The 23,528-nt window shown below is 39.9% G+C and overlaps 1 protein-coding gene across 2 annotated transcripts in view; it reads left to right on the forward strand.

The window, feature by feature from the left end:
• Window positions 1-23,528, forward strand: part of PAMR1 (peptidase domain containing associated with muscle regeneration 1) — a 95,257-nt gene that overhangs the window by 12,430 nt on the left and 59,299 nt on the right. For both annotated transcript variants that reach the window (XM_081951600.1, XM_081951601.1), the window contains exons 2-5: window positions 4,532-4,708; window positions 8,871-8,999; window positions 21,035-21,149; window positions 21,989-22,206. In XM_081951600.1, the coding sequence (XP_081807726.1) occupies window positions 4,532-4,708; window positions 8,871-8,999; window positions 21,035-21,149; window positions 21,989-22,206 (639 nt within the window). The remainder of the gene's footprint in view (window positions 1-4,531; window positions 4,709-8,870; window positions 9,000-21,034; window positions 21,150-21,988; window positions 22,207-23,528) is intronic.

Raw genomic sequence — 23,528 nt, forward strand, 5'->3', positions numbered from 1 at the left:
AGGAATATTTTCTAGGGTACAATGGTACATGGGAAGGACCTTGGGAGATTGACAAAAAGATGCTTAAGTTGGATAAGGTTGGACAGTTGGACTATAGCCAACAGTTGGTGCATAGTACGTAGGTGAAGTGAGAGTTTCAGGAGATATTCTTCCTAAGTTATAAGACTGTAAAGGTGACAGCAGGAGAATTGTAGTTTCAGATTTGCAAGATTCTGTAAATGCTGCTTTACAATAAAGTGGAAGTAGCGTATCTGACCATGTTTCCTATCTGGTCTACCTACCTATGTGAAGCCTCAATGGAATGTTTCACTTCAGTGAAAGTTCAGAGCAAAGCACTTCAAAGCTTCTTTGTGAAGCAACCCGATTCCTCCATGATTATGTTATTGTTCTTTCTTTGGAGGTCCTCTCAGCCACCTTCTGAAGAACTTGGGAGAAGGCTGAGAGGAACCTTTTCCTATAGCACTAGCTGGTGTGATTTCAGATTGGTGGCTCTGGTGAATGCTGTGAGGTTGCCCACAAGTTGAGTCTAAGGCAACCACCTCAAACATTCTCTGGGCCACCAGCTGAAGGTTTTTCTGGGTTGGTTTGCTCTAACAGTGTGCCATGGATAATCCTTAAATCATGTAGCTGAGAAGTTAGAGCTGCAGGCTGAAGGCTATGAGGAGTCTTCCACATTACAGCCTTCTCCTACACCCTAATGCTTGGTTGAAGTGAGTTATGTCTCCTGCATGGGAGAATCATTTCTTCAAAACCAATCAGTGTCATTTCCTAGGGGACTTATTTTGAAGAAATGTGTTACCTTTAAAGACTTAATATTCATTCAGAATCAAATTGCACATTTAATTGCCCTTCATTGCTTTAAAATGGCAGCATTAATTGTCTAATAAGTATGAATAACCACTTCAATGGGTTATGCATGCCATATCTCATTAAAAGCATTATATGGCCTGTCCTGGTTGTAGAATCATTGATTAATTAAATAATCCCATCTCCTTGTAAAAGCTGTAGTGAAATCAGAGGAGACCCCCCCCCCAAAAGTAATACTTTAAAAAAAATAATTAGCACAATTGTTTTAATAACACTTTATACTTGATGGGTTTCAGTCTCAGTATACCCTACATTTTCCTTGGAGTAGTGCTTTATTATTTAGATTACCAAACAAATAACATACAGATAAATTGGGCCATAGAACAGATCTGCTAACAAAAGTTTACTGCTGGAGTTCAGTTCTCTGTTTTCATGCCAAGATTTTGCCTATTCAACCCAGTAATACTTGCAGATAAGTATATTTCAATGGAGCATAATGTATTAGGAATAAGTGCTTGGAAATTAATGTAAATTTTTAAGATGAAATGCCCTAAAGCACAACTGCGTATAAATTATTATAACTATAATGCCTTTAGATGCTTTTATTTTTTATTACTAGAAAATGAATTCGTTCTAGTTACTAGCACTACTAATCATAATGCTTCTATTAATATTTATAACACTGTTTCTTTCCCTAATAGACTGAATAATTAGAAATATTTGGAACATATAGTTTTTACTGCAAATATAAGAGATTGGTACCTTCTGCTTTAATTCAGTTTCTTCAGCTGATAGCATATACATATATTCGGTCCATAACAAATAGCATATGACATGGTCATATCAGACCCATTCATTTCGGAACAGAAAATTAGGGAGATTCTTAAGTGTTCTTCCTTCTGTGTCCTGCATTGAGTGCAGGATAGTGGTGGGTTGCTAATCGGTTTACTACTGGCTCGCTCGTGCTTGTGCAACACTTCTGCGCATGCACAGAAGCATCCGGGCAGCGCCTCCCGCTGCTGCCACTACCGAACCAGGCTGAACCGGCAGCAACCCACCTCTGGGGCAGGAATGCAGAAGCTCCAGATAGATACAGGTAGTCCATGACTTACTACCACAATTGAGCCCAAAATTTCTGTTACTAAGTGAGACAGTTGTTAAATGAGTTTTGTCCCATTTTACAACCTCTCTTGTCCTAGTTGTTCAGGGAATCACTGAAGTTGTTAAATTAGTAACACAGTTGTTAAGTTAATTTGGCTTTTCCATTGACTTTGCTTATTGGAAGGTCGCAAAAGGTAAATACGTGACCCCAGGACATTGCAACCGTCATGAATATGAGTCAGCTGTCAAGCATCTGAATTTTTAACATATGATCCTGGGGATGCTGCAATGGTTGTAAGTCTCAAAAATGGTCATTAGCAGAGGTGGTATTCTGCCGGTTCTAACTGGTTTGGGCGAACCTGTAGCGGAAATCAATTGTGGACCCACCCACCCACCCCGGCTTTACGGCATCCCATTTAGGCCCTTTTTATAAGCAAAGCACATAGGCGGAAGGCAGAGCGCATGCACGGATGTGGCATGGGTGAGCGAACCGAGCACATGTGCTCTGACATTTGCGAACCAGTAGGGAAGGGAAGTGAATACCACCCCTGGATAAGTAACAATTTTCAGTGCCATTTTAACTTTGAATGGTCATTAAACGAACAATTTTAAATCAAGGATTACCTGTAGTCCAATATGAAGTAGCCCAAATCGCCAAAAGCTGATAGTATAGTTGTATAGTATAGCTGACCTGATAGTATTTGAAACTGTTGAATACCAATTTCTCTTATCCCAGAACGAGGGCTGAAACATGATTTTGGGCTGTCCCATTGGACTTTATGTGTTAGAAGTTATATTGGATTTGGGATTACAGTGTTATGATGACTCTGAAATCTAGCTGGGCGCAGATATAATATAATTTGATTCCCTTTCCCAAAGGAGCTATACTGGCTTTTATTTCTTTTTTACTGGCTGCAGTTTGGAGGCAGTTAATTGAAAGCCATTTGAGTTGCAGACCTTGGTTTTCTTTCCTATGCAGCCCAGGTTGCATATTTTTCCGTTTTAGAGTATTGGCATCTAAACAATCCAATGCTAAGCACAGTTCAGATAAGCCACCAGCACATCCATAGTGCTGCTATGTCCAGTTCTTTAGGGAGACAACAGGAGAGTGAAGGCAAATCAGGCTGACCAGGGATTCATCCTGAACATATGATGAAGCATAACAAACTTTGCACTGCATGCTAACTGCTTAAGGGCAGAACATTAGAAATACATAGGAATAGACGGAATAGGAATAGACATAGACATGACTAGACTAGAATAGAATAGACCTCGAGGTCTTCTAGTCTAACCCCTGCTCAGGCAGGAAACTATAATATTTCAGACAAGTTGTCCAATCTCTTCTTAAAAACTTCCAGGGTTGGAGCATTCACAACTTCTGGAGGCAAGTGTTTTCACATTATTTTAACAATTCTACAGCTACTACAATTTATGACTGTCTCACCCAAAGGCCAGAAAAGAAATGAATGCAATATCATAGATGTTCCTAGCATTCTGATGGGTAATGTGTGAATATGGCTAAACCAAGAAAATTGCTCTTATGTCATTGGCCTGGTAAAAATTTACAGGTTGGGTGTTCTGTGGTTTTATTATATTTTGAATGTTTCTTTAATCCAAGGAAATATTCTTTTAATTCCTTGGATTAAAGAAAGAGTCAAAAAGGATACCAAAGTTCTAAGGAAATTGAATGCAGAGTACAGGATAGTCCTCAACTTACAACCATTCATTTAGCAACTTTTTGAAGTTACATCAATATTGACAAAGATGACTTACAAATGGTCCTAACCATTATGATCTTCCTAGCATCCCCCTGATCACTTGATCAAAATTTGGATGTTTGGCAACCAACATGCATTTACAATGTTTGCAGCAAAGGTCATGTGATCACCATTCATTATCTTCCTGGATGCTTCCGACAAGCTAAGTCAATGGTGGAAAACAGATTTGCTTAATAACCACACGATTCACTTAGCAGCTTCAGTGGTTCGCTTAACAACCATGGCCAAAAACATCATAAAATCAGGGATGAGTCACTTAACTGCTTTGCTTAGCAACAGTAACCTGCTCCCATTTGTGATTGTAAGTCAAGGACCACCTCTTTCTGATTTGGGGAAAAAAACCCTTCAAGATATTACTAAATAAATAAATAAACGAGCCCACAGTGTCTTTATTCTTAGGAAGTGGTATAAATGAAAGATGACTTTCTTTTATGAAGCCATATAATATGTGGCAGTAGGGAGCCATGAATGCATCTTCCAATGGAATGCCTCTTTTTATGAAATAAATTGCAGCCATTAAATGCTTGCCGTTTAATTGAACAGTAGTCCATGTTACTTTCCTAATCAAAGCTCTGTATTCCGTCCCCCCTCCCTCCTTTCTGGGATTTTCAACTGGTAGTGCAGCATAGACAGTTCTGATGAATAAAATGACATGTAATAAAGAATTGAGTAGTCCCTTCCTGCTCCTCTGTTCCAATTGGCAGACCTTTTCCCCTCCAGCTTAATTTTATAATGAAAGGAAACGTCCCTGTTATAATACATCACTTGACTTCCGCTTACAAGGATTATGTTCTGCCAACAGTTAATTCTTCTTTGTCATATAACTCTCCTTTTGCTTTCTGCAGAGTATACCTTGATCAATGAAAACTGTCCAGGTGCTGAATGGAATATCATGTGTCGGGAGTGTTGTGAATATGATCAGATCAAATGTGTGTGTCCTGGACAGAAAGACGTAGTGGGATACACTATACCTTGTTGTAGGAATGAGGACAATGAGTGTGACTCCTGCCTAATTCACCCAGGTGTGTTGATTTACTGTACTCTTTGATGTGCCCATCTGCACTTTTTTATTTACTGTATCACTTTAAATTGCATGCAGTAAATATGCTTGTAGCTAGGTGGAGCATTCTGCCTGTTTTGTCTACCAGATTTTGGTCATTAATATTTTTTCCTCCTTAGAGATGGATAGATACCAATATAAATGCTCACTGTGATGAGAGTTAATGCATATTGTTGTTAGACTTTTCCTTTTTTCTAGCAGTAGAAACTCACATTTCAGGATTTTACCCCGGATGCTTGGAAGCTCTCCAAAAAGTAAGGTCATAGTTGGCTTCAGTACTACACGGAGGTTGCAATTCAGTCTTCAAGGCCTAATTTGCAAACTATCTTCTTTTTAAAAAATAGGAAAGAATTATTATTGATTTAAAACTCAGCTGAGGAAAAAAAAATAAGTTGAAGATAAAGGATATGAAGAAGCAGCTTATGAGACTGCTAAGAATATTTTGGATAGGATTCTTCCTGATTTGAAACTTATTCAGAAGATGTGCTTCAGGCTAAATGGGATTGTCAGTGTAATATTTCATTAAAACCACCATGTCCTCTTTTAGATTTTCCAAATGAGCTTAAATAAGTTAAAGCTGCTGTAAGCTTTAAAGTTGAGGCTTTAAAACAGCTGTATCTTTAAGGGGACATATTAGTTCACACGGAAGCCAGAAGTAGATGCAACTGGCTTAAAGAAGTGCTCCACTTCCATCTCTATGTGCTCCAAAGGACTACTTCTAAATACTTTTTCAATGAAGCGCAGCCCTCCTTTTTATTATGTTGAATAATATATTTATGTTGAAATTTGCAAATGACTATGAATATGTAAATGTGTAAAATATATCCTGAACTCTTGTTCATAAACCTTAGGGCAGAAACTAGTACTGAATCCTATTTAGAGCCATCATTGGGACATTACAGAAATTAAAATTCTAGTTTAGATTGATCTGACTTGATATAAAGCAATATAGGATGTTCAGGAAGTAAATTTCATTTAAGCAAGAGAATTTCAGGAAAAGGAGGAAGAGATCAATAGGAGAAAGTCTGAATGCTATATCCAGGGGTGGGCTGCTATGGGTTTGGGAGAACCCATATCTAAAGTTATGTCTGGTTCGGAAAACCTGCAAATCCCACCCCTGGCTGGCCCCGCCCACCCTTCCCCATCCCTCTCAGGAGTCTCCATGCGGCCTGTTTTGGATGCGAGGTAAGTGCAGGGCCCGTGAGGATGTCTGGGAGTTGGAAAAACAGACGACCTGGAAGTTCCGGAAGGTTAGAAACAGGCCCATTTCCGGCTTCCGAAGGGCCTCTGCAGCTGGAGGGAGGCAGTTTTCGCCCTCCCAGAGGCTCGAGGAAAGCCTTCAGAGCCTGGGGAAGGTGAAAATGGTCTCCCCACTGTGGTACAGGAGGCTGACTAGGCCACATCCACCGTGCTCCCCCGCCCCCAATCCAGCAATCGGTTAGAGAACCTGTTGCTGAAATTTTTGAAGCCCACTCCTGGCAATAGCTATAGGCATTTATTATTTATTTATTTATTTTATTTCTTAGATTTTTAGACCGCCCCTCTCCCAAAAAGGGACTCGGGGCGGTGTACAGTCAATATAATAAAATCATTCATAATAATTAAATACATTTAAACTACATTTAAGATACATTTGGAGGGGGAAATAGGCTGTACTAAGAAATAAATAATTCTAATCTTAAAACATCACAATTAAAACCCCAAACCCTAAAATAAAATAAATCCCTGGGAGGTAAAACTAAGAAAGTGCCAGGCCAGCTGATTGAAACAGGTGAGTCTTTAACTTTTGCCGGAAGGAACGGAGGTCGGTGGTAGTTCGAATGTCTGGGGGGAGGTCATTCCAGAGGGTTGGGCCCATCACAGAGAAGGATCTACTCCTAGGTGTCGCCCGCTGGCATTGACTAGCAGACGGCACCAGGAGGAGCCCCTCTCTGTGTGAGCGGATAGGTCGCAGGGACGTGTGTGGTAGGATGCGATCCTGCAGATAACTAGGTCCTCTGCCATGGAGCGCTTTAAAGATGGTGATCAATACCTTGAAACGCACCCGAAAGGCCACAGGTAGCCAGTGCAGCTCGCGCAGGAGAGGTGTTACGTGGGAGTAACGTGTACTTCCCATAATAACCCGCGCGGCTGCGTTCTGAACTAGCTGCAGTCTCCGGATGCGTCCCAAGGGAAGCCCCATGTAGAGGGCATTGCAGTAGTCCAGGCGAGACGTCACCAGCGCATGAGTGACCGTGCGCAGGGCACTCCGGTCCAGTAGGGGGCGCAATTGGCGCACCAGGCGAACCTGGTGGAACGCCCCCCTTGCCACGGCTGCCACATGGTCCTCCATTGACAGCCGGGCATCAAGGAGGACGCCCAAATTGCGCGCCCGCTCCACAGGGGACAATTGTTCGCCCCCTATGGCCAGCGATGGAGTCAGCTGGCTGAACCGAGGTGCCGGTAACCACAGCCACTTGGTCTTGGAGGGGTTGAGTTTGAGTCTGTTGTCCCCCATCCAGACCCCGACGGCTTCCAAACACCGGGACATCACTTCGACAGCCTCGTTGGGGTGGTTTGGGGTTGAAATATACAGCTGAGTATCATCAGCGTAGAGATGGTACTCAACCCCAAAACCACGGATGATCTCACCCAGCGGCTTCACATATGCGTTGAACAGGAGAGGCGAGAGGACCGACCCCTGCGGCACCCCACAAGTGAGTGGCCTCAGGGACGACCTCTGCCCCCCTGTCAACACACATTGCTTCCGGTCGGAGAGGTAGGAGCCGAACCACCGCAAAACGGTGCCTCCGACTCCCATCCCCTCCAACCGGCGCAATAGGATACCATGGTCGATGGTATCAAAAGCCACCGAGAGGTCTAATAGGACCAGGATAGAGGAGCAACCCCTATCTCTGACCCTCCAGAGATCATCAACCAACGCGACCAAGGCTGTCTCAGTGCTGTGCCCGGGTCGGAAGCCGGACTGGCGTGGGTCTAGATAGTCGGATTCGTCTAGGTGTCGTGGGAACTGCTGCGCCACCACATTCTCAACAACCTTCGCCAAGAAGGGGAGGTTGGAGACTGGACGATAGTTAGCTAGCTCCATTGGGTCGAGCGAAGGCCTCTTGAGCAAGGGTCTCACCACCGCCTCTTTCAAGGCGGTTGGTAAGTATCCCTCACTCAGTGAGGCGCTCACCAGGCCCAGGAGCCAGCCTCGTGTCACCTCCCAGGCTGCCAGTACCAGCCAGGAGGGGCACGGGTCCGTTAAACAAGTGGTGGGTCGCAGCCGTCCACGCAGCCTGTCCAAATCCTCGGGGGCAACAGAGTCAAACTCCTCCCAGAATGGTCTCTCAAGACTCACTGTTGGCGGCTCGTCTGGTCCACTGACGGAGGTCCACCCGCTCCGGATCTGATCGATTTTGTCCTGAAGATATTCCCCAAACTCCTCTGCTCTACCCTGTAAGGGTGTCTCCCGCGCCCCCTGCGATAAATAGGCATCTGTGAGTGATGGGAAGAGAGGTCGGGTGAAGAAATGTACATTGTGGCATCATAATACAAACCCTATATGTTCTAACTGGGAGAACACGGGTGGACAAACGGAGGTGAACCAGGACTTAACAAATGTTAACAGTTTATTGCTAATAGGTTGCCATTTCGCGCGTCTCAGCTAACTGGCAACAACTGAGCCCTGTTTGACAGCCCTTTATATATGCCGGCTGTCAAACAGTCAACCAATCAGCATCGAGCACAGTGCCCCCTAGCGAAACGGACCAGAGGGAAAACTATGATACATAACACTATAACTTTAGTATATACATCTTACATTAAAGTATAAGTATGAAACATGGTGGTTGTGTTGTTATGTCATGTCATTGTTTTTTCAGTCATTGAAGACTACAGGAAAATTCATGTTTGTGACTTTTGTATCCAGCCCTCAGAATTGTATTTAAAGTCTCTCTCTTTTATGTTTGAGTCTGTTTGGCTTGGAGGAGTGTATAGCTTGAAAGGACTTTTCCAAGCCACATTTTATGCAGCCAAAGTAAAAACATTGGTTGCGTGGGCTATATTTCACAGCTACCTATCGGAGAAACCCAAATGTAAGCATTCGTAATTCATAAAGAGTTTTCCTCCTCTTCTTTCAGGTTGCATGATTTTCGAGAATTGTAAGACCTGTCGCAATGGGTCTTGGGGAGGATCACTAGACAACTTCTACATCAAAGGCATTTATTGTGCAGAATGCCGAGCAGGGTGGTATGGCGGCGATTGCATGAGTAAGTATTGGCCAGAGAGGTACCGTATTTATCGGCGTATAACACGCACAGGCGTATAACACGCACCTTCATTTTAAGAGGGAAATTTCAGGAAAAAAATTTAAATTTCAAATAAAGAACTTTGAAGCAAAATAAGGGTAGCTCAGAACTTTTTTTTATTAATATTATTACCACTTATAAGGTAAATAATGTAAAAGGACAGTAAAAGCAACTGTTTTAACAAAGAAACTTGGATATTCTGTTTTTACAAAAGTTTACTCAAAAATCGCTATCTGGGAAACCAAGAAACTCTTCATCTTCACTGCTATCTTCAAAATCGCAATGAACACTGCTGCTTTCACTGCTACTATCTTCATAAATCAGCTCATCTTCTTCACCATCCAAAGCATTACTTATGCCACATTTCTTAAAAGATTTGATAACAATATCTTCTTTAACTGTGTCCCACGAAGTCTTTATCCACTGACAAACTTTTGAAATGCCAGGTCTTTTCATTCGCCCAGAATTCGTAACTTCATGTTGGTTTTTATCACACATGTATTTATTCCATTCTTCACGCATTAAGGCTTTGAAGGGCTTGTTAATGCAAACATCCAATGGCTGCAATTGTGATGTAAGTCCTCCTGGAATGACTGCTATTTTTGTTTTGCACATTTGAAATTTTCTCTTTGTTGGTTCTGTAAGATGAGATCTGAATGAGTCCAGTACTAACAAGGATGGCTTCTTTAACAAAGCACCTGGGCGCTTCTCCCACACATTTCTAATCCAAAGCTTCATGCCTTCTTCATCCATCCAACCTTTGGGATGAACATGCACCTGTATGCCATTTGGAATTTTCTCCTTAGGCAAAGTTTTCCTTTTAAAAATGACCAATGGTGGCAGCTTGTTTCCATCTGCAGTGACAGCAAGGACCACGGTATAATGATTTTTTTCATGCCCTGAAGTTTTAATTGTTACTGTCTTGGCACCTCTTGCTTCCACAGTTTTGTTTGAAGGAACATCGAAGGTGAGTGGTACTTCATCCATGTTGCCTATTTGACCAAATTCAAAATTTTGTCTTTTCCTTTGTTTGATAATAAAGTTATGAAAATTTATTATCTTCTCTTCATAATCATCTGGCATACGCTGGGCAATCCTGGTTCTTGTTCGCATCCGAAGCTCATGCCTCTTCATGAATCTTTGGCACCATGATGCTGTTCCTTTGAAATCATGTATTTGCAACTCTTTGCTGATTTTCACTGCTTGAATAATGATCATTTTTGTTGATAAAGCAATACCAGCTTTTCTATGATTAAGTACAAATTCCTTCACCTGTTCTTCTAATTTTGGCCATTTAGCAATACCGCTGCGAAAATTGCATTTTGTTTTTGATAAGGTCTTGAGTTTTTCTTCCATTTTTCGCCACTCTCGTATTGTGCATTCTGTTGGTGGCTCTCCAAAATGCCTTGCTGCAGCCCTATTTCCATGTTGCTTGGCATATTCCACAACCTTCAACTTGAAAGCAGCTGTATATGCTCCACGCTTTTGTTTTAAATCCATTAGGGATACCAGTAGTAGGGAAATACCGTAAGTATGGTTATGAATGCAGTTTTTTTCAGCGTCAGAGCGTCAGGATGAGTCACACTGCAGTGGTATACTTTTTACCTAAGTTTAAATTAAAAAAAAGAGTAAGGTAGTATCAGGGGTGTGTAAATTTACATTCTGCACAACGCCAATCATAAGTAGTGAGGCATTTCCCAAACGTCAGCTTCACATACAGACGCTACCTATGATTGATGATGTGCAGCGCTGGATCCTGTGTGATCCTTTGCAGGGATGGGGTCCTGTGTGTCTCTTAGATCCCATCCCCCTGTCAAACAGTACCGTATTTCTTTGCCCCCCCCCCCAGCAGATTTAATTATTTATTTATTTAAGGATCCATCTACTTGCACATATTGGATCCAGCATGCTGGCACTATTGTATCACCAGTTTTTGCACATATGGGAATTAGCATGTTAGCACTTTGTATAATTATTTTATAATTACCATATATTTTATCTGTTAATACCTTAAGTTGTTAATTCGTTAAGTTGTTACGCCTTACACAAAACCCCACTCCAGTTTACTTCACTACTCTACTTGTACCTGACGGGTACAAGTTCTTTTGCCTCAGACAGCAAACTCTCGCGAGTCTGCAAACTCTCGCCCACACCCCGCTGTCTAAAGCGCTTCCTTTCGCCCGCATGAGCTCTTCCACGGGCGAAAGAAATCGTTTTAGTCGGGTGTCCGGGGAGAGGAGAGAATATTCAGCCAGTCTCTCCTCCTCTCGCCCACACCCCACTGAGTAGCGCTCCGCGATCCTTTTCTGTGTGCCTGGCGTTTAAAACATCCGGCTATCTATCTAAACGTCAGGCACACAGAAAAGGATCGCGGAGCGCTTCGCCCCAACAGCAGCAGGCGCACAGAAAAGCAGCTGCTGTTGGGGCGAAGCGCTCCGCGATCCTTTTCTGTGTGCCTGACGTTTAGATAGATAGCCGGATGTCCTAAACGCCAGGCACACAGAAAAGGATCGCGGAGCGCTTCGCCCCAACAGCAGCTGCTTTCAGGCGCGCAGAAAAGCAGCTGCTTTTGGGGCGAAGCGCTCCGCGATCCTTTTCTGTGTGCCTGACGTTTAGATAGATAGCCGGATGTCCTAAACGCCAGGCACACAGAAAAGGATTGCGGAGCGCTTCGCCCCAACAGCAGCTGCTTTTCTGTGTGCCTGGCGTTTAGATAGATAGCCGGATATTTTAAACGCCAGGCACACAGAAAAGCAGCTGCTGTTGGGGATCGCAGAACGCGAACCGGCGAAGCGCGCTCAGGAAGGCGGGGTAATGGGGTCACGTGTGCTTGAGGCTGAGGCAGCCTCAGGCTACTGTAAAAACAGTATCGGCGTATAACACGCATACATCATTTGCCCCCTATTTTTCGGGGGGAAAAGTGCGTGTTATACGCCGATAAATACGGTACTTCACCACAAGGAGAGCTGATGCTTTGGTTGGGAAAACAAAACAAAAAACAAAAAACAAACCAAAAAAACAACAACATCCTTATAGCTCATCCAGCAATGAGCAACGTCAAAGCAAAGATAAATTATCTTTTTCATGATCATTGACAGTCAATTTGAAAATATAAGACAAAATAGCCAAAGACATTTTTTTAGGGGTTGGGAAATGATCTCATACTGAGCTACTGGGGCTTTATAGGCCAAAGGTATTTCTCCAATTCTTTTCCAAAGATCTGGTTCTATTTCCCAGAGCTTTAAGTGCCCACAAATGCAGATTGTTATGGACAATGCTTGGTTTTTTGTAACCCTTTGCTGCCATCTAATGGTTATCCAAATCTACACATCACAGATCTGGGTTGTAACTAGAGTGCAAAGTATTCTGTAGAATACAACCATTGCCACAGAGAAGGAGGGAGTTGGAGGATTATCCTACAGTTTATAGGAGGCAGTTTATAGATCTCTGCTTGGTCAGGAAATTGGAAAGTAGAGCACTGTTATCAGATGAATGAATGTTCTGCCACTGCTTGAAGACTACAGGTGAATAAAAGCTATCAACAACCCACTTACAGGTAACTAACCTTATCCCCGAGTTTTAATTTTCACTGCAATACTTTTCCTGAGCGAAATAGGGTTTTATGCCTAATCTGAATATTTTTTCCAGGGTTTTGGGTGGGGAGGGAGAAGTGCTTCCTTAGCAAAAGGTTAATTGAATTATTTTTTCAGGTGCGGGTATAATCCTTCTATGTATTAGGAAATTGATAGGAATAGTTAACTGAAGAAAGCGTAAGGACAATATTCATTGCTGGGTTTGCAGATAAAAATATATACACCTTATATCTGCATTTGCAGAAAATTATACCATATGGACTGAACGGCAAAAGAAAAATACGTTGGTTCAGGAGCACAATTCTTTGCACATCTCAAGGCCTGGAAATCCTTTTCTTTCTTTTTATTTGCTGTCTCGATCGTAGTACCAAGACCTATCCTGTAAGTGGTGCACACGAGATTTGCCAGGACAAATAAAAATATAACTAGATTCTTGGGGGGGGGGATAATTTCTTAAAATAACTTGTTACAGATTAGTGAGAAATCACTGCATGTGGAAAGGCTAATAAGAATAATATGCAAAATTTCATCACTGCAGCATTTTAAATGTTCTATCTTTGAATATGGATGCAATGCTGACTGAATGCAATTAGTTCTAATTTTTAAAAGCCTTGCACTGAATTGTGAGTTTTAGAAATGCGTTGATTTGAAGAGTAGATTGAGTATAAATATCTGTGATTCATTCACTGCAAACCTATATTGTAAAATGCATTATTTCTTTTTCAAAAAGGTTTCCTTTTTGCTATCAGTACAGGCACCACAGGAATGTTCCAATACATAATTGCCAAGAGGTATGCCATTGAATTAAGTGGACCTTAATTTCATTTACATGTGAATAAAATTGTATTGCTGTTATCAATTAAAATAGGACAATGTAAAGTTAAACTTTACCAAATGCTAGTCTGTATATAATGTAATGCAGCAATGGAGGTTTAAATCTAAAAAGATCAGAAATGGACAGGCAATGTGACACTGCATGGAAGCAAAAACTGGATTTTCCAGAAGCAAGATAGCAAGATAGATGCTTTTGAAAAGCAATGTGGGAGAAGACTCATGAGAATCCCATGGATTGCCAAGAAAACAAAGAAATGGCTCATAGAACAAATCCAGTGTCCTCACCCAAAGCACAAATGACTAGGGTCAAATTATTCAATTATGATCATGCTCTCCTCAGAAGTCAGGAAAAGATGGGGAAAGGAGGAGAAGATGAAGAGCAGCAAGGTTGTGAAACATAAATACAATAGCAATGTGCATGTGCATTACAGGAAGATTTGAATAGCCAGATTGGTAGTAGATCACACTGGGGAAATCAGTCAATTGCCTGTAAATCAGGTACATTTACACAATCAATTATCTTCATTTACGTATATCTAACATTCTCCATCACAAGCACCAACCATGTCCCACAGAAGCCTAGATGCATCCTCATATTCTCCTCACTTCTTCCAGAAAGGATGAAAATGAAGAAAGGAGAAGAAGAGAGAAGAGATGGGTTAAGGAACAATATATATGGAAGGAAAGAGAAGTAGGTTAACAACTAAATGTAGATAACACAATATATTGTGAAAGCAGTATTTTCACATTTAAGGTAATTAATAATTATTTCAGAGGGCTAACCTCCCTCTATAGCCATTTATTTTCAGTTTTCAATAAGATGTAGAGAATTTCATCTTTGATCAGTAGAATAGCTTCTGTTTCTCAAGTGGTTTTCATGAAACAAGTTTCAGGCAATGGTGTTAGACCAATTAGTTGTTGTTGACTCTTGTATTTATGTGATGATGTGTTCCTAAAGTAATCTTTCAGGCCTTGTGATGATGCACCCTTTGCAATGATAATTGTCTCCATCAGGCACTGGTATCTATGCTGTAACTGCTGTAATGAAGACAGGTATAGCTAGGCTCCTTAGTTTCAGGGGCGGGCTTCAAAAATTTCAGCAACGAGGGAACGAGCCAGATGTGATGACACAATGTGCAGTCTCAATAGTCCGAGACCGCCGTTGATTCTTTTACTGCTGTAACGGTCCATATGGGCCTCAGCTGTCCCGGAGAGATGGTGAAAGGGAGACAAATCCTTGCTGGTCATAGGGACATCGCAAAGTCCCTGTTTGACCCAAGGGAAGCGCTCCAAAGCGGTGGTAAATAGACAGCCCCCAGGCTGACAAAGTCGGAGACGGCTCTGGAGGAAAGGCAGTTAAAGTGAAAGTGAGTCTATTTGGTGAGATTTTTTTTTCTTTGAGAATGATCGCCCAAAGAAACCTTTTTTTCCCCCTAGGATAAGCTAAGAATAAAGCGGCGAAATTTATCTCTATTGGACTGCCTTAGAAAGTTTTTTTCCTTTTTTTTCTATGTAACGTTTTGTGGATTGAAGTGATTGTAACGCTTCCCGTTTCTCCTCTTAAGTGAATGAATTGATTTTTTTCTTCTATTCCCTGTTACTTTATTTTTTTGGCTGAACTGAAACCTCTTTTTTATTTTAACAATTCTTCCTTCTACTGTTTATTACATTTTATTAAAGATACTTAGAGACTTTTGCTTTTTTTTTTTTAAGCCTGAAACAAATAAGAGAGAGTTGAATCTGCCACTCAGAAGCCAGAACTTGGTTTTTCTTTTTCTTTTGAACAATGTATCCTCTGTTCTACTTTCCTTGATTTTACTGAAGTTGGAGGGTTTGTAGCTTGTTTGTGGACTGATAACATTTCAAGGACACAGACTGTCCCTTTGCAGGTGTCTGTGAGAAATATTTTGGATAAGGGAAGGAAAAGAAAAGATAGAACCCTCCATCTCTGAAAAAATTAGAAGAAACTTGTGCACAAGTGATTTCAAAATAAAAGTATTTTTATACATCAAAGAGTTATTGAAGGCGAGAGTGGCAGTGGAGTTTAGATTTTTTTTCTTTTTTCGGAAATATGTATCTATATACAGATGAGGAAGCCTTAAGTCTCCAAGATTTTTGGGATGGACTTCAAAATTTATTGGAAGGATCCGAGAGATTTGATAAGAAGTTGGATAAATTATTGTTTTGCGTAGCAAAAGATGAAGGGGTTGGAGCTCCAAAAACTAAAGAAGAGAATGAAGATATAGGCAAGACAACAGATGAATCTACTAATGAAGCACCCATGAGTGAAAGTGAAAAGACATTGAAAAGTGAATTTGACTATCTGGAGCTCTACCTCTCTTGTCAAGATATGGATTTGATGATGGAATTAAGAAGAGAAACAGCTTTAGAAAGACGTCTGATAATCAAAGACATGTTAATTTTAATACCAGCTGAAGGGCAACGAGACTGAGAGATCTTCTGAGCAAAAAAGTGCGGAGAGAAGTTTTGAAGAACTCTATAAGAGAATTGACGTAACAACTGGCTAAAGAGATAAGAGTGTTTTATTACTGGAAAGACACAGGTTGACAAGAAGTGTTGAAAATTAAAAACAGTTAATCCTTGGTGTAGGATTTTGTAGATGATTATAGAATGTCTTTGTTTTTAAAATGTTTATTCGTTAACAGATAATCCATCATGATAAGAACAGTGAAATAATAATTTTAATTAGTGAAGACAATTTGGATATAAACTATAACTTGGGACCTGGGAAAGAGATTTATCAATTTTACTAATACTTTTTTGTTTTAGATTTTGTTATAAAGATGTAATCTCTCCTGAGTACTTATAAATTCTATTAATAAATTTATGTTTAGATTTATTATAAAGATGTTAGATAACTACAATAACAATAACAAAACGTTAATGGATAATGTTTAATGATTTTATATGTGTTGGCATTGCTGAAAGCAATTGGGTATAAGCCTGAGGTTTACAGAAACAGCTAATGAATGCCAGTATGTGGTTGTGTCTTTAAATATAAATGATTCTAGATAAAAGCATGTTTAAACAATTATAGTTAAATGAGAATGATGTTACATTGATGGTAAAATACATAAAGACTTTTGATTTAAAATGTACAATCCAATATGAATGAAGTATAATGAATGATTGTGGTAGCAATGCACGAAATTTATTTGTAACCAATCGACATGCTTTCTGGAAGATGTAATGAAGAATTATTGTGTGTGTGTGTTTTGCTTAATTAAAACAATACAAAAATTTCAAAAAAAATTATTTCAGCAACGGGTTCTCTGCCCGGTTGCTGGGTGGGTGAGGCCATGGTGGCCATGGCCTAGTTAGCCTCCTGCACCACGTTTTCGCCTTCCCCAGGCTTAGGAGGGCGAAAACTGCCTCTCTGGGCTCCAGAGACACTCTGGAGGCCAGAAATGGGCTTGTTCCAGAACTTCCGGGAGGCCCATTTTTCCCCCTCCCTGAGCCTCCGTGCGGGCCCTGCACTTACCTCCAAAACGGGCTGTGTGGAAACTCCTGGGAAGGGTGGGGTGAGAGGGGGGGGTGGAGTGGGAGGAGCCAGCCAGGGGTGGGATTTGGAGGTTCTCTGAACCGTCCATAATGTTAGCTACAGGTTCTCCTGAACCCGAGCGAACCCGTAGCAGGCCACCCCTGCTTAGTTTGTCATCTAGTAATTCAGCTACATGCTTATATGCTTTGTTAGGGTTCTTTTTTTATACTGTGTATACCAGGGGTTTCAAACTGGCAGTCCATGGGCTGGATGTGTCATGCAAAGGCCACACCTTCCGCAAAGACAAAAACATTGCAATATGTCACATGACACGATCGAGTTTGACATCCTTGGTATACTATACCTTGTGGTGTTCCTCTTATCATTACTCATAAAGTTACTGTTAACATGCTTCAGATTAACCATATGCAAATAAAGTTCTGCATCCTTATTATTATTTTCAATTTTCATGAACATTTTTCACATACAAATAAATTTAAATGATAAATCACCATTGCTAATTGGTTCAGCCATATACGTACCTCATACTAAACTAATATACTGTATAAATATCCAACTTACTTTTTTGTTTGGGATAAGCAATTCTCTGCGACGTTCAAAAAAAGAGTAAGTCACTAAAATATAAAGGCAGGAGAAAAGAGAAGGGGAAAGTATGCTCTCATACACAGCAGCTTTTACTTGGTTCAGCTTTTATATGTTGCTACAGCCCACTTACAGTTATTCCTCAAATTACAACCACAACTGGGATTGGAATTTTGGTCACCAAGCGATGTGGTCAGTAAACAATTTTATGACCATTTTACCATGATTGTTAAATGAATTACCATGGTTGTTAAGTGAATTACCATGATTGTTAAGTGAATCCAGCTTCTCCAAATGTCTTTGCTTTGCATAAGCTGACTGGAAAGGTTGCAAATCACAGCCATATGATCACAAGATGCTGCCGCCATTGCAAATGCGAGTACCTGAAACACACAAATTACAATCATACGATGAGGGAGGCTATGCAATGGTCATACCTTTGAGGATAGGTTACAAGTCACTTTTTCCGAGGTTGACACAATTTTGAACTTTTGTTAAACACATGGTGGGAGGACTATCCGTTCTACCCAGTTTCGACTTCTTTCTACCAGCATTTATAGGGGTTTTTTCCAATCCATTTTTCTACATTTTGCAAGCATTCTGCCAAGATATGCCTGTTTATATGCTTACTGTCTTCATCAATAAGTAACTTGCAGTATTCACTCTGTTTTCTCTGTCACAGATCCATGGTCTCTGTGGATCACACAATTTAACATTTGCTGCAAATCCTTTGGGTGTTCAGTCAACTACATGGCATTGTTTACATATGAAAACACACATATTTACATTACAAATAAATGAACCTCTAATGTCACTATAAGCATAATTATCCATTAACATATTAAACAATCACGGGGATACTGCACTCTTTTATCTTATTCTCTGTTTTGCATATTGAATAATTCACCAAGTATACCATTTATTTTTGGGTATACTTTTCTTCCAATTTATGCTACTCTTACTGCATTCAGAAGCCAGAATTTATATCTAAAATTATTTCACTATTTAGGTTTAAATCTGTGGTTTTGTTTTTTATGGTCTATTTCATGGGCACCTATTTAAGAAGAAAGTTACATTTAAAAATATCTGTTACTGTTAGTGTATATTAACTCTAATTCTGTGGCCTCAGAGAAAAATTATGTTCCAAAATGTTTTGCCATCTTTTTTTCCAGACACAAAAGGAACAGTGATTGTGACAGCCTTTCAGAATTGATTCCTTTCCTACTCTCTTCCCTTCCTAAGCACCTCTTCTTCCACTCTCAAGACAAGACAGGACTTATGCTCAGCATTTAAATTATTCTCGAAACTTTCCATCCATATATCTCTCCCCTCCCCCTCTTATCAAAGGATGGGCAGGTATCGTGTATCCCTCTGGTGGATGGATTAGAAACAGAAAAACGACAATCGGATCTGACCATATATATGTTCCATGCAGAAATGGTTTGTGGCAAAGAGGAGCTTGTTTCTCTGCAGCATTCTTTGAATGGCTCTCTCTTTAGCCTTTGGACCACCTGCTTTGTTGGCCAGTCCTACTTCCTTGGCAGAAATGTTCCACAAGTTCATATTGTACTGTTCTCCAAAGAAAGGTGCATTCAGTATTCCTTGCACGGCACCATCTCTTTGCACCAGTTCTCTCTTGCCAATGGCAAAAGAAAGAAAGGAAACAGAAAAGACCCCTTATAATGAAAAGGGAATGTTCTCTGAGGTGATTCAAGGACCCTTGTCAATCCTTCTGAAGAAGGTTTCCTGCAGCTTTGTCTCAGGTTGTTTTGAGAGGAGAGCCAGCAACTGTGCTACGTTTCCTCTCCCCAGTGTGGGAAGCTACATTAGTTTCCAGCGGATCCTGGCATATCTCAACAGCATCCTAATGACAGTCATGGGGGCAATGTAATTAATTCTCCAGTTTTTCACATCAGGAGCCAAGAAGCCCTGGTGTGGAATGAAGCACTTATGACAGGCCCTTCTGAGCTTGTTTTGTGTTTTATTGGAATCTACATAGCTGAGGGTAATTGAGGGTAAACTGGCAAATGATTTGCATTTGTAGGAATGGACAAATCTTAACAAGGTAGAAGGATACAGGAAATACTGAGATAGGACATTTGGCATGTTCCTGAAGATGATTCAACCACATCGCTATTCATTAGAGGAGCCTCTTCTTACTTGAATTTTTCTAAATGTGTTAAGAATTCCCAGAGTTTCAATGTAAACACATCTTGGAATGGCACCAGTTCTTCTTAATAGCCATGGTTCCATAAAAGTTCTCCTGATAGATGCTTTCTGAAATCTGAAGGAGTTAAGAGTGCTATTATTATTACCAGTTATTACCAAAATAATGGTAGTTTTACATTCTGTATTGTCTTTGGGCTCCTTGTATTGTTTGTGTATTAGAACTTAAGACTGAAAAAAAACCTGTGTGACTCCTTTTGCCATTTTTGCCATTGCAAATTCATATAAGCAATTACTTTTGCTGAGGAAAGCAAGAAAAATGCTATTATGGTCGCAAAGCCAGCCAGATGTTTTGACAATTTTATCCATCTATTCTGTCCTTCCCAAGGACCTGGGATAGGCAGATATTGTTTAATGGTGTTGAAGTGTCACTGTAGGATGTAAGCTTTTCCAAGTAAAGCTGCCTCTTGCAATTGGACAGATAGAAATATTGCTAATGTGCACGTTTTTAAGTGCCCTCCAAGATTTTTTGGGTATGTCATCCAGTGTGCTGATAACCAATGGGACCATGGCCTGTTTATGCTATAGATAGTCCTCGACTTACAACAGTTCATATAGTGACCATTCAAAGTTACAACAGGACTGAAAAAGTAACTTATGACCATTTTCCACACTTATGACCATTGCAGCATCCTCATGGTCATGTGATTTACGTTCGGATGTTTGACAACCGATTCACATTTATGACAGTTGCAGTGTCCCGGGGTCATGTGATCATCTTTTGCAAACAAAGTGAGTGGGAAAATCAGATTTACTTAACAATCGTGTTACTAATTTAACAATTGCAGTGATTCGTTTAACAAATGTGGCAAGAAGAGTCATAAAATGAGGCAAAACTCACTTAACAAATTTCTCACTTAACAACATAAATTTTGAGCTCAGTTGTGGTTGTAATTGAGGACTACCTCAATTACTACTAATCTTTCAATTTCAATTTTCAGATCATGATACTTTGTGGTCTTCTCCAATTTTTTGTCTCCTTGGTATCATTACAGCAATTATCCACATTTTTTTCTTTTCAACCACAGTTAAATCTGGTGTGTTATATGTCAAGACTTGTGCCAGTTGCTGATGTCTATTTTATTCAATACTTCATGTAGTTGTTTAGTCATGTAAACTAGTCAGGTATTTGAGAAGATTTTCTCATGTGCATATGACCAATAACTTGTATTTTGGCATTGTTCCTGAGGTAAATTTTCTATAAATATCTATATGATTTTTCTTCTTCTTCCCTTTAGGGTGTGGACAGGTTATCCAAGCTTCCAAGGGTCAGATTTTATTGGAGAGCTATCCACTGAATGCCCAATGTGAGTGGGTTATACATGCCAAACCTGGATTTGGGGTTGAATTAAGGTAGGATTTTAATGTACTGAATCTTCTTTTTATATGAGTGGACAAAAGTGTGTTGAGGTATCAGACTAATATTTCAACCTGCCACCAAAGGAATTTTTACTGGCTTTTCCCCAGAGCTATTAATTTCAATCATAGAATACAAAGTATTTAAATAGATAAATGCCTGTCTTTGTCTTTCTGTGTCAGTTTAAAAACATTACAAATAAATGCAACAGATTATATTCTCAATTTATTGGCTCTTGGGCCATCTTTGTTATTGGAAGATCATTCCATGAATGAACTGGAAACTTCTTCGTGAAGGCATATTCACTATTATTGACACAAAATTTCTCTACGTGTCTATGGAAATTCTCAGTAATCCAGTCATGGTTATCCCAAAGGTGCTTTTTCAAAAGGCAACTGGACTTTCTTTGTTTTCCTTGAATATGTTTCACTTCTCATCCAAAAAGCTTCTTGTGTGAGAAGCTTTCTTCAAGAAAAACACAGGAGGTACAGTTGCCTTTTGAAAAAGCAGCTTTTGGATTATTTCTCTACGTTTTCCTCCAGTCTCAAAATGAGTCTTCTTGAATTATAAGGAGTTTGGAAATTGGCTGTTCATATTATAGGCACTTCCTACAGACTTGAAAGAACGTTGGTAGTACAGTGATTCTACTTGTGGTCTCTGCTATTAACTCTGTTTTATGTAATTTGTAAAAATGCAAGTGAAAAACCTTTGAGAGTCAGGAGAGCACAGAAGCAAAGTAGAAATTCAATCCTATAGCACAAATGGAACAGAGATATAATTTTGGCGTCTGAATTTGTCCTCTATCTCTTGTTCTGTCTCTTTCTCTCTGGTCAAGGTTTGCCATGCTGAGTCTAGAGTTTGACTACATGTGTCAGTACGATTATGTGGAAGTCCGTGATGGGGACAGTGTTGACAGCAAGTTAATTAAACGCTTATGTGGCAATGACAGGCCTCTCCCAATACGAAGCACTGGCTCCTCCCTTCATGTCCTTTTTCATTCAGATGGTTCCAAAAATTTTGATGGATTTCATGCAGTTTTTGAAGAAATTACAGGTAAGAAATATGTTTAAAAATAGCGTGATGTTATTTTTTTTTCACTTTTTAATGCTATTGAAATGTGTTATATTGGGGTCCTGATATGAAAGTAAGCTCAATTACAATTGTAAAAATTGTGATCCATGGCTGATTTTATCTACAAACAACCCAATTTTTCTAGTTTATTTTGCCATAACCAGTTTTCAATTTTGGGAAGCTACAAACATGCTTTCTTATCTAATCAGACCAAATGCCTTTGAGGTCAACTTTAAGTTGACTGCGATGTAAGATTTACCCATAATTTTAAGTAGATAGAAGAAGAAAAGAATAATACATTGTGTAGGAAAGCAACATTACAATGGGTAATGGCATAATTTATTTTTAAATGGATTTATCTATGAAATTTAGGGGGCTAGCCAAAACAACTATGGGTAGCTTACATTAAAAATAAGAAAGAATAACAATAATTTTAAAAAAAACCACTAGAAAGATGGATGCCATGTTCACATTATTCTACTAATCCACAAACACACTATCTCAAACAGAAAATATAACCGATAAAAATCTACAACATCCTATTTAAGGCACAGGACAAGAACCAAGCTCCATCACTGTGGGAGATACATGATTTTTACATGGATATTAATAAAAATATTTACCAATAAGCAGCAAAATTCTATCCACCATATTTTCTTTTGCATCCTATACAACTAATTGGAATCCTAAAAACTTACACATATTCATTCATATAATTCTTTGAAAATGCTACTTCCTTTTTATTATTGTCACTTCCATGCAACTATACTACTGTTTCTAATCCCACTTCCTTTAAAAAGCATTGTGAAACCGATCTGGAATTCCTGCTACCAATGGAAATGCAAAGAATAGCACAACAGTGAGGCAAAAGTGAGAGAGGGAACAGTTTCTAAGAAAGGGAGAATGAGAGCCTGCTGAAGGGCAGAATGCATGCAAGGTCTGTAAAGCACGTTAGGAGAAGGGGTTGGATTTGTTAAGTTTTACCTGCATTTGAGCAGGGCTTATCACAAATTGTCCCAGTTTCTCAATGTCAATGTTGTAAGATAAATCTGGAGATAATTCCTAGGGATAATAAATATGAAACAATAAAGTAGTATTTAATTAGTTGTGATGTTCTGTGCTTGTCATTACAGTGCATTTTGGTAGAATATTGGCATCGTGCAGTGGCATTTTGTAGGCTTGCAATGTAGCCTGTATAGAATTCCATGAACTTGCTTGAGTTAAAATTGGGCTTTGTTTTCCAAATCAGTGTATAAATTTAATAAATACAAAAAAGGAAACGATTGCTGTAAAAATGAGGATGA

This window comes from Natrix helvetica, assembly GCF_964273705.1.
Source record: "Natrix helvetica genome assembly, chromosome: 1".
Classification (NCBI taxonomy): domain Eukaryota; kingdom Metazoa; phylum Chordata; class Lepidosauria; order Squamata; family Natricidae; genus Natrix; species Natrix helvetica.